General features: G+C 53.6%; 6 protein-coding genes across 6 annotated transcripts; 4 read left to right on the forward strand and 2 right to left on the reverse strand.

Annotated features, from left to right (window-relative positions):
• Window positions 1-893: 893 nt before the first annotated feature.
• VTJ04DRAFT_10472 (uncharacterized protein) lies at window positions 894-2,139 on the forward strand (the record flags this gene model as incomplete). The annotated part of the gene is made up of 2 exons (XM_069358215.1): window positions 894-1,684; window positions 1,746-2,139. 2 exons carry the CDS (start codon window positions 894-896, stop codon window positions 2,137-2,139), a joined length of 1,185 nt encoding a protein of 394 aa, XP_069215206.1.
• Window positions 2,140-2,355: 216 nt separating this feature from the next.
• Window positions 2,356-3,458, reverse strand: VTJ04DRAFT_10473 (uncharacterized protein; the record flags this gene model as incomplete). Its single annotated transcript, XM_069358216.1, has 4 exons — window positions 2,356-2,583; window positions 2,692-3,050; window positions 3,113-3,334; window positions 3,413-3,458. 4 exons carry the CDS (start codon window positions 3,456-3,458, stop codon window positions 2,356-2,358), a joined length of 855 nt encoding a protein of 284 aa, XP_069215207.1.
• A 733-nt stretch (window positions 3,459-4,191) lies between these two features.
• On the forward strand, window positions 4,192-6,015 carry VTJ04DRAFT_10474 (uncharacterized protein; the record flags this gene model as incomplete). The annotated part of the gene is made up of 1 exon (XM_069358217.1): window positions 4,192-6,015. One exon carries the CDS (start codon window positions 4,192-4,194, stop codon window positions 6,013-6,015), a length of 1,824 nt encoding a protein of 607 aa, XP_069215208.1.
• Window positions 6,016-6,200: 185 nt separating this feature from the next.
• On the reverse strand, window positions 6,201-7,912 carry VTJ04DRAFT_10475 (uncharacterized protein; the record flags this gene model as incomplete). The annotated part of the gene is made up of 2 exons (XM_069358218.1): window positions 6,201-6,929; window positions 6,983-7,912. 2 exons carry the CDS (start codon window positions 7,910-7,912, stop codon window positions 6,201-6,203), a joined length of 1,659 nt encoding a protein of 552 aa, XP_069215209.1.
• Window positions 7,913-10,228: 2,316 nt separating this feature from the next.
• Window positions 10,229-11,106, forward strand: VTJ04DRAFT_10476 (uncharacterized protein; the record flags this gene model as incomplete). Its single annotated transcript, XM_069358219.1, has 3 exons — window positions 10,229-10,278; window positions 10,345-10,732; window positions 10,786-11,106. The coding sequence occupies 3 exons, from the start codon at window positions 10,229-10,231 to the stop codon at window positions 11,104-11,106; spliced, it is 759 nt and encodes a 252-aa protein (XP_069215210.1).
• Window positions 11,107-12,474: 1,368 nt separating this feature from the next.
• On the forward strand, window positions 12,475-13,110 carry VTJ04DRAFT_10477 (uncharacterized protein; the record flags this gene model as incomplete). Its single annotated transcript, XM_069358220.1, has 1 exon — window positions 12,475-13,110. One exon carries the CDS (start codon window positions 12,475-12,477, stop codon window positions 13,108-13,110), a length of 636 nt encoding a protein of 211 aa, XP_069215211.1.
• Between the last annotated feature and the right edge of the window lie 298 nt (window positions 13,111-13,408).

Genomic DNA, 13,408 nt, shown 5'->3' on the forward strand with positions numbered 1-13,408 from the left:
CTGTTGCGGCATCCCTCAGGCCACGGCTAAACCAAAGCCACTCCACTATTCGGCTTAGTATTACGCCGTGCTGCGAAGTACACCATTGAGTCCGCAGAAACCAGGAAAAGTCGGGTAGACACGTACTCTGATGTGCGGAGGAGGTGCTCAGTGCGTCCCTGCCTAGTGATGGATGACAACATTCCAACCTGATCTCATAAAACCGGGCCAACTAACCGTGAGCGAGTAGAGGACCTACGATGGGTGGTTGTGAACAAGGATATATCAGGTTGAGTACCCGAATACACCGGTCTCCGTCTTGCTCATACTAGAATGGGCACCGAAGACAAATATGTATCAGAAATCGATCAAGTGCCAGAGGTTGGTCGCGCTCTTTTCGTGTTTCCGACGTGCTAATGCCAGCACTTCGAGCTGAGCGAACATTAGCAACTGTTCACTGCCCCCCTTCCCTCCCCCAACCATTTCTATTAACACCGTCCATAGAACCCTTTTCATATGGGCGGGAACCGACGTATCGCTCAGCGTCCAACACGCGCGAGATGAGTTTCCCGACCTGCCAGGGACACAAAGCGATATTGCACAGCCCGTTCTCTGTTCTTTTCTTGTCAATGGGCTGAGGAAGTTAGGGTTACATTTGCAACCGTGTTTCAAAACACAGCCCAGGACTCAGCTCCCAGAAGGGGGCAAACCGGCCGGCTTTGCAACATAAGACACCCTACCCGCCCAAGGCCAGGGGTAACCCCTTGCCGACTCGTTGAAAGTGCTTCCGTTGTGCCATAAGCGTGCAGGGCTTGCAAACCATGTGTGGAGAAGAAGTACATTACGTCGCGGTTCGTGAATGGTGGCGATGCTTAAAAATAATAATGTGACCCTATCATAGTGATTCACCCTATATGAAGCTATGGATGACAAAACTGCTCCAGTCCCTGACCGTTGCCCACAAGCTCACTGTCGACTGCGCCTGGCGGAGGACATCGAACATTTGGGAACAGTCAGCTTTGAACTGTATTGCACCACAACAACCAACCCGATCGACACCATTGACAGCAGCTGGTGCGATTATCACAATGGGACGTCTGGCCGACGAACACCTCCCAGAGGTAGTGCCAGGGCAACAGCAGCCGCCGCAGCAGTATTATTACTACCAACCACAAACGCCACAAGGAATATCTCCAGAAGAAACGTCCGCGTCACCACTACCCCAAGTCGTCCCGGACTCGTCTCCCGAACTAGCCCAGCAGAGATATTACATCGAGTCAGACAAGATTCCAGCCTACTATGACACGGCGCCGAAACTCCCATATGAACCTATTCCAACACCAGTCGATCAACAACAGCAGCAACAACAGTATTACCAACCCGGCATGGTCTCGGCAATAAGCCCCAACAGTTCGGTTCCATGGCAATCTTTTCCGGCCGGTGGTGATGACCAGGCGAATGTAGACCCTGAGCCTCCGAGGGAAAGGCGCATATGTGGTCTCCCGAAGCGCCGATTCATCATCATCGCTGTCATCCTGGGCCTGGTCATCATTGGCGCGGCCATCGGCGGGGGTGTGGGTGGTGCAATGGCAGCGAGACGGTCATCAGATGAGTCCGAACCCCCCGCAGAGACGACATCCGCCCCGGAGACGACATCCTCGACCGACCCGGCGCCAACCTCCAGCCCTCCGACCACAACTGCTAGGTAAAAGAGAGAATCTACTCGTATATGGATTATATGTCATTTTCAGCTAACGTATCCTTAGCACCCCCACCTCAACATCTACAAGCGCGACGTCAACAACTTCGAGTGCGCCCAGCCCATCCATCACTTTCCTCCACAACCAAACTGATCCGGCCGCGTTTCGGATTGCTTTCCAAGGCTTTGAGAAACCAAACTTTGAGGGAAAACACACCCCAATCCTATACGAAGAGGGATTCTACGACTTGGGGTTCCCTGCAGTCAGTTATTCTTGGCTACCAACTATCAGCTCCTGCTGCGTCACCTTTTGCGCAAGCAAAACCGAGGCTGTGGGTTGGCTGTGTGATCCGCGAAAGAAGAACAGGACAGACAGCGGGAAAGGATTCCCGCGCATCTCAATTTGGTGTGGAAGATACGACTTGGACAATCAGACAAAGATGAAGGATAAATGTTCTTGATGGGACATTTGGAAGCCTTGAACCCGTTCTTGGGGAGGAATGAAACGGCAAGACGTCTATATCGGAGCCACGAGTCTTTTCTATGCACATCAACATGTTATTTGATAATCACAATAACATTAATTTGTACCTATCTGTCCATGGCTCTTGAGCAGCTCACGTGTTGCGTCCAGAGTAAGGTACGTTGTCTAGTTACAGCATGTATCTAACGTTCGATCATGCCCATGGGACCGCCTTTCTTGTGTTAGCCCAGGGGCGCGACCGGCCATGACATGCCCCATTGTTTATATGCTTTCGTTGAAACAGAACGCTTCCCAAAGACAAGGGACTATTCCGGACGAGATGCAGTTCGCGCCTTGTGAAACCCTGCCGCTTTGGGGATCCAGAGCGGCGACGTGAAGTGTTGAGTAAGAAGCTAAGGAGCCCCGAGGACTTGAGGAAAGTCTGTGGCGTGGCCCGATGCATGTTCATATTAGTGTCTCGATTATGAGAAGGAAAGATCGGGTTCAAGATTGTTAACTCAATCAGAGACACAGTAAGAGAGACGCTTACCTTGGACCTCGGGATCAGTTCAGTGTTTCGGGTACTTGGCTTCGACATCCACCGCAAAGACTCTTCCAGGGCGGACCCATAACTTTCCTGCAAGGCATAAAGGATATAGGTAGCAACCACGGCCCTACCCAGGCTGATGTCTGGGTACGGAATCCTTGGAGCCTTGACAACAGACTGAGAGGAGTCATCGATAGGAGCCGGGTCGCTCTTCTCGCAGACAGGTCTCGCTGAAGCTCTGGAAGATGCTTGGGGTTCATCATCCATCAAGCAGAGTTTTAGCAAAAGCTGATGGAGCATCTCAACAGCTTCATCTTCCATTTCCGTAGGCGGCGTTTGGATCTCGGGACTCGGTTGTGGGACTGACGCCCAGGTTAGCTCTAGCTAGTACGTGTGTCACCGGGTATCTCTGCGGCCAGCGTACCATCGTCTCCTTGCTCGTCCGTGCTCGGAGTTGAGACGCACGATGCTTCCGAAGGTTGGAAAGCCGGCGGGAAATTACCGTTTCCGAGCGTCTCGGAGACCGGAAGAGTGCCGGAGTGGGATACATGGGCAGCTCCCCATGTTCCGCGTTTATGACGGAGATGTGTCTGTTTGCAACGGTAGCAGATCGGAGGTGAGGAGGGACTGCTAATCGCTTCGCCATCTGAAGTGATGAGTGTTAGGTATTGACTGGAGACACAATATGCATGGGATTGAGGGCTCCTTCTCAAGCACCACTTACAAGATCGCCTCCCACACCACCTGCAACGCCGAGGGAGTCCAGCCATGGTGTTTTCTGTGACTTTGAATCCGACAAGCTTGTTGTATCGAGGATTGTGGCAGTGAATTGAGATAATCAAGCGCGAAAACAAGTTCGTTTCGCCAACTATAACGTGGCCAAGTGACCTCAGCCGACGGGAGTTGAAGGAGCGGATGGGCAAAGTCACCTTGATATTCAGGACTTCCTAGACTATCGGCGATGTAAACTAACTATACATGGTAACCTTTTGCACATGATGCTAGTTTCGATGCCCAACAGATGACTGGAAGGTGATTTGCGTTGTTGGCTTCGCGGCGGCCTCTGAGTGGTTGTTCGGCATGTGCCCATGACATTGGGCCGAAGGTGTTGAAGAGCAGCCCGCGTCCTGTTCCGTTAGCATGGATAACAGGGCTCTCCCAATAGGTCATTCATGTAGCCAAGAATGAACAAGTCAACCATGACAAACATTTGAGGCGGCAAATAACCTGATACCTGGGTTGGACTACTCGGGAGAAGCAAGCGCCTGGCTTTGAAGATGCAGATCAGGCGCTTTGCTGGTTGGACAAATTGTGGAGGGATGTTGCTGAGACCGGCGCGACACCTGAGAGCGGATGGCTGCCAGCTGACAAGTCTCCACTTTCCCTCCCGCCAGCAGCGTCACCCTGCATCATGCTGGAATTTCTATCGCGAAGCTGCGCGTCGACAATGAACCACTGGATCCAACCCTCCTTGAAGCACTCATTCTCACCAAACGACCGACCATGGTCAACTCCACGTACCAGCCATCACCAACCGCCGCGCTCCCGCCGCTGCCACCTGGATGGACGGAACATAAAGCACCGACCGGACACACGTACTACTACAATGCGGCAACAAAGCAGTCAACCTACAAGCGGCCAGGCACCGCGCCTCCGCCCGCCGCAACACCATCGCCTACCACAGCGTCGGTGACCACGCCGATCCCGACTCAGTACCCTGCCGCAGCTGCTCCCGTTGTTCCTGTGACCATAGCGATGAATCCAGCCATGACCGGTTATGCGCCGCCGCCGGTCCTTCCTCACCTGAATCTGTCAGACCCCAATGTCGCCAACGCATTCATGGCTCAGCTCAACCAAACACAACACCAAGGACAGCGGGGTGGCTTCGGCGCGGGTGCGCGGGGTGGTTCGCAGTCACGGCCGCGGCCTCAGCCCGTCGACAAGCCTAAGTCCAAGGTTGCGATTCCAGGTTGCGATCCTTGGATCTTGGTCTACACCAAATATGGTCGCCGCTTTGTTTACAATCCAGTCAAGAACGCGAGCTACTGGCGCATTCCGGAGAAACTCATGCCCGCCATCTTGGAACTCGACAAAGCTCGGATACGACAGAAAGCCGAGGAGAAACACGCTGGGCCGACAGAAACCTCCAGCGAAAAACCCGAAGCGAACGAAACGATGGAAACAAAGCCCGGCGCTACCTCTGCCCAAGCGACGGAAACTCGACATGAAGAACAGGCCGCCCACGACTACGACAGCTCCGAATACGAAGAGGTCGAAGTTACTGACGATGAAGGCGCGCACGGTGATGTCGACGCCGAAGGCCATGCGCGCAAGCGTCAGCGAACAGAGGAACCTAATGCTGGGCCAACCGAATTCACAGAAGCTGATATTGCGGCACAGTTGGCGGCCATGAATGCCGAGTATGGCGAAGATGTCGAGATGGGCGAAGGGGACTGGGAAGAGGGGGACGAAGGGCACCCGTTGTCCGAGGAAGATGCCCGCGAACTGTTCAAGGACATGCTCAACGACTTCAACATCAACCCATACAGCCCGTGGGAGAAATTGTTGGAGGAGGGCAAGGTGTTTGACGATGTGCGATACACTGTCTTGCCGACGACAAAGGCTCGCAAGGAAGTCTGGGAAGAATGGTCGCGCGCCAAGATCCAGGAGCTCAAGGAACGACGCACTCGTGAGGAGAAGAAGGACCCTCGCATTCCGTTCATGGCCTTTCTGCAAGAAAAGGCCACTCCAAAACTGTACTGGCCGGAGTTTCGGAGGAAGTATCGCAAAGAGGAGCCCATGCGGGATCCCAAGCTCTCCGACAAGGACCGCGAGAAATGGTACCGCGAGCACATCAACCGGCTTAAATTGCCAGAATCAACGCTCAAATCCGACCTCAAGAAGCTGCTGGAGTCGGTCCCGCTCTCCGCGCTCAACAATCGCACCATGGTCTCGCATCTGCCTCCGCAGGTCCTGTGCGATATTCGGTACATCTCCTTGGAGCCAAAAATCCGTGACCCATTCATCGAGGCGTATATTCAAGGGTTGCCTCCACCCCCAGAAGATGGAACCGCAGCCGAGCAAGAAGACGAGGCTGCACGCAAGGCCCGGGAGGAGCGCCGACGAAGAGAAAAAGCGTTGGAGGAGCGCGAACGGGCTGTTGCGGAAGAAAAACGGCGTCAGGAAAAACGGATGCAGTATGAGAAGGCCAGGTTGCGGGAGGAGGAGAAAGAAATTGAGAGGGCTATGCACGTTGGGAAGAAGGGACTGCAAAGTCAGTTGGCAGCGGGGATCCCCGCAACACAGCCTGACGACGCGAAGAGCTGATCATCAATCGCCGTTTGCAAACAACAAACCAGAAAGCACGACGTCTCACACCATTAATATAGCCAGATGGACATCCCTTGGGGCCAAAGACCCTCTCTCAGACATTCATGTATGAATTACGGAGGATGTCTAGGTCCTGATGCCCGGGACCAAGAACCTGTAATTGACAGTGTCCTTGCTCGGCATCACCAAATCCTCCTTGCTATCATTTCGTACCGTATGACCCTCGAGAAATCTTTGTCCTTATCCTTTTCGATATTCGCCTCAATCCTTCGATCCTTTTCTCTCGCCTTGCGGAGGCCTTCGGGGTCGTCAGGGCCAAATATCCACCGCCTCCGCTCCTCACCAACTTCCACTTGACCGTATCCGCCCGTCCGCTTCCCCCGTGTGTCAAATGATTCCTTCTCTGCCTGGCCCGCCGCGACGGCATGCTCCTTAAGCTTCATGCTCGCATAGCGGTCGCGCGCGTAGCGCAGCAGAACCATTCCCAGCAGCAGCTTGACCAGCAGGAGAACGAGAAATAACAAAAGGAACACGACCACCATGGTGAGCGCTGCGATGCAATCATCAGTCGTGAAGGGAAAGATCCAGAGCCTTGATGACATGAACGAAGCGGTGCCCGAGAGCGGGTCAGTGGAATTGTCAGACGGGTCGGTGGCATAAGGATAGCCGAACACGGACCGGCCCAGGGCGTTGCGGATGAGGTGGTCGATTCTTTCCAGCCCTGCCAACAGCGCTGGAGAGGGTGTGGCGTTATCGAGCGAGAGCGATGTCTGGGTAGATGGCGGGATAGGCGTGGGAAGATGCGTTGCCAGGAACATGTTGTAAATTTGGACAGAGGCGCGGATGAAGAGGCAGGAGAGTGGGAGAAGTGGTAAGCCCAATCGGCGAGTCAGAGACGGTGTCACGAAGGCCTGGAATCGTCAGCAGGACAGGCACTATCCTCTCATTTGGAACAGAGACTTACATTCGTGTAGTAATCTTTGCACAGAATGTCCAGAATTCTGCCGTAAAACGTGGGCTTAATGTTGTTAAACTTATTGATGTAGGCATGCTTGATCCAGTCCACGACCATTTCGCTGCCGATCACCACGATGAAGGGAGAAAGCACCTCACCCGACCACAACCATGAGGGTAGAATGGTAAAGCTGGCGGGAAGGATGGACGACGTATGCAGTGGAAGGCTGCTGGGCCCGCTGTCCTCGCTCCCGGCTCCCGGCACCGACAAGCCTCCCACTTCCACCACGTTGCGCATGCCGATGATAATGAGCATAACCCAAAGTTGGAATCGCTCAACGATGTCGGCGCAGGCTAGCTGGAAAGTGTTTTCCTTCTCAAACCGCTTGAAAACAGCGCTCTTGATTTCGACGAACTGGTTGGAGAGGAGAAGTGTGAGGAGCGCATTCGAGTACGAGTTCACAGCCACATTCAAGGCGATGACCTGGTAGAACAGGATAACGGCGTGCAGAATGTTATATACGAGCGCGAGACCAAACATGCCCATTGGGAGCAGGACCTTGGAGCGGCCATAGCTGTTCCGGGACAGGGTCTCGTTGCTCAGGAGACATTCAATGATGTCCTGGCCAAGAGCCGAAAGGAGCCTGTCGCCGACTTCAAGGAGGTTGTAGATGGCGTATAATTTTATAGCGGACTGTGCACGGATGAAGTGGTACATGCGACTGGCGTCCAGGATCATGAGAACCATGGAGCTGATGATCAACAGGCCTCCCTGAAGGAGATCTGCCTTGTGAAAGCTGGTCAGGCTCGACGGAATCGACTTGGTCCTGCGGTGCCGGAAGGGCCCGGATGAGCGAGAACTCGATTTGCGAGAGGACGCGGGCTTGCTGGGTCCGAGCCGAGACGAATCGGCGCGGCGAGTTGTCGATTCAGAAGCCATGGCGGAATTAGCCAACACCTGAGTGACCAGAACGGGTTCCGTAAGAACATCTCTGACCCTGCTTCGACTCCTTGATTCTTCCTCCCGACGCTGAGAACCGCCAGCTTTGGACACAGGCCGCCCGCGACGACCGCGCTGCCACATTCTACCAAGCCCGTACCACACAAAGCCCACAAGCCAACGCGTTTCTTTGCCGATCACATACGCCCACCAGCGCACCAAGACCGAAGCAGCTATGCAAAACCTCATGGGTAGGACGGTAAATGTCCACAACCAAGCATCGAAGCACGCCGCAACACCGAACGTCATGGCGCGCTCCAGGTAGAAGGGAAGGAGCAGGAAGTTCATCAACCGCTCGACCTTAATCGCGCTCGACTCGTATGGGATATCATTCGCGTGAGAATGGTGGATGTACAACGGACTTGGTCGTTGTCCTGCAAGCTCCAGCTGCAAATGCGTCGGTATTGACATGGGCGGGAGCGGGATCGCGGCTGGAATGGGGGATGGAGGAGAAGGATCAGAGGCTCGATCGTTGCGACTCTGTCCTGTTGTCTGGCTCTTTTGCGCTCCCTGTTGACTATGCGTTCGATTCTCGGAATCCGGTTGCGGGGGTCGCGGGGCTCCGTGAACAGAGTCACGCCGTGATGGATGGTGGTTGACAGATTGGCTACTTGACGTTCGTCGGCCCATGGGCGGTGTCGACAGTGTTCGCGTGGACGTGGATGGCCGGCCGGGGGCCGGCGTTTCCGCAGAGCCATCATGTTCTACACGGCGTCCAGGCCGCAGCAGGTCGGACTGATCGAAGGGTGGTATTTGCTCGGTGGCGCGCGAGAGTCGCCTCGTTGCCTCAACAACTCCAGCAGGCAGGTTATGCCGATCCGGTACGGCAGCAATGGGTAGAGAGTCTGGTGCTGAGGAAAGCTCGTGCTTCTTAGAAGACGACAGCCGGACCCCATCCGGGTTGCTTGACTTGGTGTCTGATCCGTCGCGAGGTTTGGGGATTGGTCGAGGATCCTTCGGGAGCGGTGCGGATATTGGTGCTTCAGACGGTATTTGGTCATTGACCAACGCTTCACCCTCGCTTTGACTGTCGCTGGACGGGTCGGGTGTCGGGAAGCCAGTTGTTGGCTCGGAGACCTTCCGGTCGTCTAAGGGTTTGTCATCTGAGATATTTGTTGGGCCTTGTAAATCCAGGTTTAGTATTGGGGATCGTGAGCGTGTCGAGCTGCGTCGCGAAGGTTTCCTACTCCTCCGATGTCCATTCGCGTGATCAGGGCCCTTCTGTACCGCACTGGCAGACGCGTCGCGGGGTGCAGGCCCGAGGGCCCCGGATGACGTTGGATCCTCGGGGTTGGTGAGCTTGTCGCTCTCCATGGTAGTCTTGGACGATACGAAAGAGATTTATGCCATCATCAGGGCCAGGTGGCTCAAGTTGATGCCAATCAAGAGAGAGAAATAATCCGCTGTTGCAAGTGGGTGGTGATGCGATGAGATCATTTGGGAAGAAAGGACAGCTCAACGTGGTGCAACGGCAACCGGGACATGCAAGGCGAGGCCCGATCCGTCTTGGCAAGTTTCTGAGCCGGCAAGCCGGCACCTGAAAGGCGGGACCCGCTTGCTCGGTGAGTTGGACCCACCTGACCGCACCCGGAAGATCCGGGCCTTAGCAAACCTGTTCGACAGCTGTCAGCAGTTGGTCAGGGACGTGCCAGGGAGCTCGTTGAAGATGTGGTATTTCCAACCCCGCGCGGGGTGCGGGGTGTTTGCGATGACGGAAAGAAAGGGCTACTTTTCGTGCTCCGATATCTCCTTCAACTAGCCGAGGGAGGACATCGCATATGTCAGGTACCTGAGACAGTAAGGAATCTGTAGGTCAGAAGGTACCCCCACTTGAATCTCAAGAGGGTTGGTCTTTCCAGTTCTGTCGAGGATGGACTCAATGAATGGATCCGGTACGTCGAGTCTCAAGGAAACCGGGTTCGACCGGTAGAGAAGTGTCCCTTTCCCAAACAGCATCCATCTGTGAGAGTCTAAAACCTCTCGGTGAATGCAGCTCCGTTACGCAGCCAACCACGTACATGTAATACACAGACACGACAGATCACGTCGAGAAGTTTCGGCTCCACCAGTCCCCCCGCTGCCTCAGATACTTGAACCTGAATCAACCCATCCCACTCAGGTTGTTGTACTTGACCTTGTTCCTTTTGCTCCGACATATTAACGACAAACGAGAACAATCACCTGACTGATCCCCCAAACTAGCGCTTCTTCCACCTGTCGATTGATCTTCACCAACTCGCCATCAACTTCAATCCAATGGCTTCAAACCCTCCCGGGAGGTGCTGCACTCTTGGCACCCTTCATGAGTATGCCGCGCTTCACTTCCTGAACTAATGAAGTCAGAACTAACATCCAGCTTTCCTGGCTGACAGTGGCACCCCAACCGGCAAACTGGTTCGGGTCGCCGACAAACATGATGCCTACCTGGCCACACCGCCGGCTGACAAGGAGCACAAGGGTGCCGGCATCTTGCTGATCCCCGACGTGATTGGTATCTGGCAGAACAGCAAGCTCATCGCCGACCAGTTTGCCGCTCATGGATACTTGACTCTCCTCCTCGATGTCTTCAATGGAGATCCCCTCAGCCTGAACCGACCCCCGAACTTCAACATCATGGATTGGATTGCCCACGGTTCCACTGGCGACAACCCGCATACCAAGGAGGCTGTGGACCCCATTGTTATCGACGCCATCAAAGCCCTCAAGGAGGAGTACGGCATCAAGAGACTCGGAGCGGTTGGCTACTGCTTCGGTGCCAAGGTACGTTGTCGACTTCTAGCACTCGTCTGCTCGTAACTCCTAACACGGGACAGTACGTCATCCGTCATTACAAGAACGGTATTGACGTGGGATACGTTGCCCACCCATCCTTTGTCGAGGAGGACGAGCTTGCCGAAATCACAGGTCCTTTGGCCATCTCGGCAGCCGAGACGGACGCCATCTTCCCTGCGGAGAAACGCCATAGGTCTGAGGAAATCCTCAAGAAGGTTGGACAACCCTACCAGATCAACCTGTTTTCCCAAGTCGAGCATGGATTTGCTGTACGCGGCGATGTGTCAATCAAGGCGCAGAAGTTTGCCAAAGAGCAAGCTTTCTTGCAGGCTGTCACTTGGTTCAATGAGTACCTTCTGTGATGTGGGAGCCGGCGTGAGAGACCAACAGGCTTCCTTGGGGTTCTGGGAACACCACTGTTCAATAGCATGGTCATGTTTGCCAGTTCCGTTGTAACCTTTTTATGCCTAGCTTTCTGTCACTAGCTCAAACAGGGTGACGGCACTCGTTCAGAGCATGACTTGGTCTCTGCAATGGCCATTGCCTCGTTTGATCGACATGGATCCTACACACTGAGAGTAGCAGGCAGACTTATTTCCCAGGATAATCTGAGGTTTACTAGTGTGCAGTCCGTGCTTCATCTACACGTAATACTGTGATGGGCAAACCTTTATTGCATCCCTCCATGGCAAAGCCGGGTTGAGCAAGCTGCATCGGATGCTACTTAGGTACATCACACCATGCGCCTGAGTTAGATGATGATTTAAGGGAGCGGAGAGCCAAAACCTTACGCTCGGCTACCTATCTTCGCATGTTCACATTGTCATGTAAAGCTCAGGAACACCATGTGTCATGCCCTTCTAACTGGAACACCTGTCTGAAAAATTAAACCAAAAGCCCAGGTGATTTTCCACACAGAAACGCTTTTGTTGATCATTTAATTAAAGCTAACTTCGGTATTAAGAGAGGCATTGCGGTTGAAGAAGTAGTATTATTATGTTGACAGGGAGAATAGGCCTGATAGCTTGTAAACTCACTCCACCTGTCGACAACATGGCGCAAGACGTCTGTCAAGCCCACATTCGGTTTCATAACTTAGGTACATACGGAGTAAAAGGGATCTTCGATATGAACGGAGAACCTCTCCACGATGGGAAACCCATTTTTCTCTTCCCATCAGATGACGACTGACCCTTTATCAACTTGATCGAAAGTCCCAGTTCGCGATTCGAGGAGGCTCAACACGGTTGTTCTCACGGTCATTTGTAAACAAATCTGTTTATAAAACACCACAGGTGCCTAAATATCCATCAAAGAAACGCGAGTAATGGTCGGTAGGTCCCTAATTCACATGGCTGTCAGTGACTTGAGATAAACAATAAGATGTTGACAAACACCAGAACCTAGAACAAAGGTAAACAAAAAGCCCGAGTAAAAGTCGGCAAGTACTTCGCTCACGGGTCTCGTACTGAGTTAGGATGAACAATGAGGCTCCTCAAGAACGCCATCAAGGTTCTCGTAAACACAAGTATAGAAGCAAGGAATCATCCCAAAGTCCGCCTCTTCTAATTCTTCTTCCACATCATCCTCACATTTTCAACCTCCTCCAAACCTTCAATTTCTTCCAAGACCTTCGACCGACCACCTTCTCAAACTCTCAACAGCTTCAATCCCTTTAACCACTTGAAAACACTCAGCCACTTGAATCATTGCCGACTCTTACCATCAATATGATCGCCTTGATCCTCATCTTCGCTATTTTCACAGCTCTCGTCTCTGCTGAGACCCAGGGCATTACTCCCCACGACATGTACTCGTCGTCCATTGGCGTTCTGGGTTGCAAGATCGACACCAACCGCGTTGCCTATTGGCCCATGGGCGTCGATTGCAACAACATCTGCGTCCGTGTCAAGTACCAAGGCCGTTCGGTTGAGCTCCTTCGCATCGACCAGTCGGGGGGCGCGTACGATATTTCGTACGATGCATACAACTACCTTGTCACCGGCCAGTCCGCACGCACGAGGCCCATAACCGGTAGTCCCGTCAACATGGAAGTCGAGATCATTGATCCCGGAAACTGCGTCAAGTACCTCCGGGCTGGCGGATTGCCTCTTTCTGCCGCCAACTCCATGAACTACGTCGCCTCGTGCCTCCAGCAGCCCAACAGCTGGGTCGCTCGGAACTACCGCCTCTTCAACATCCAGGACCCCGTCTGCCATTGGGGCTGGGATGAGATGTGCAGCCTGAACCTTGGTGTCAGCAACCAACCCACCTGCCCTCATCAACTGGGCACCACGAACGGCCGACTTCCGGACACGGTCTTCAACATCGAGTACGGCACTGGAAGGGTTGTTCCGGCACCTTAAGGTATCCGAGACACGCGGAAGGTCTTGGGGATACCTCGGGTCTTGGGATTGGTGGGGAGATCCATTCCTGAGAAGGGATAGACAAGGAAAAGGTTTACAAGAGGGAATCATGGGGGTTCACAGGCGTTCGGGTAGACATGGTTCATTATGGGAGGCTTGGCAGCTAAAATAAAAGATGCCTGCTCACCAGCCCTTCTACTGTGATACCTGACGTGATATCTGAATTTTTCGTATGACTTCTTAAGTATTAACAGCTCAGAGTATGAGACCAGCCTCTAATGCTGTTTGGTCGAGAAAC

Source organism: Mycothermus thermophilus (assembly GCF_041956435.1).
Source record: "Mycothermus thermophilus strain CBS 625.91 unplaced genomic scaffold VTJ04scaffold_7, whole genome shotgun sequence".
NCBI lineage: Eukaryota > Fungi > Ascomycota > Sordariomycetes > Sordariales > Chaetomiaceae > Mycothermus > Mycothermus thermophilus.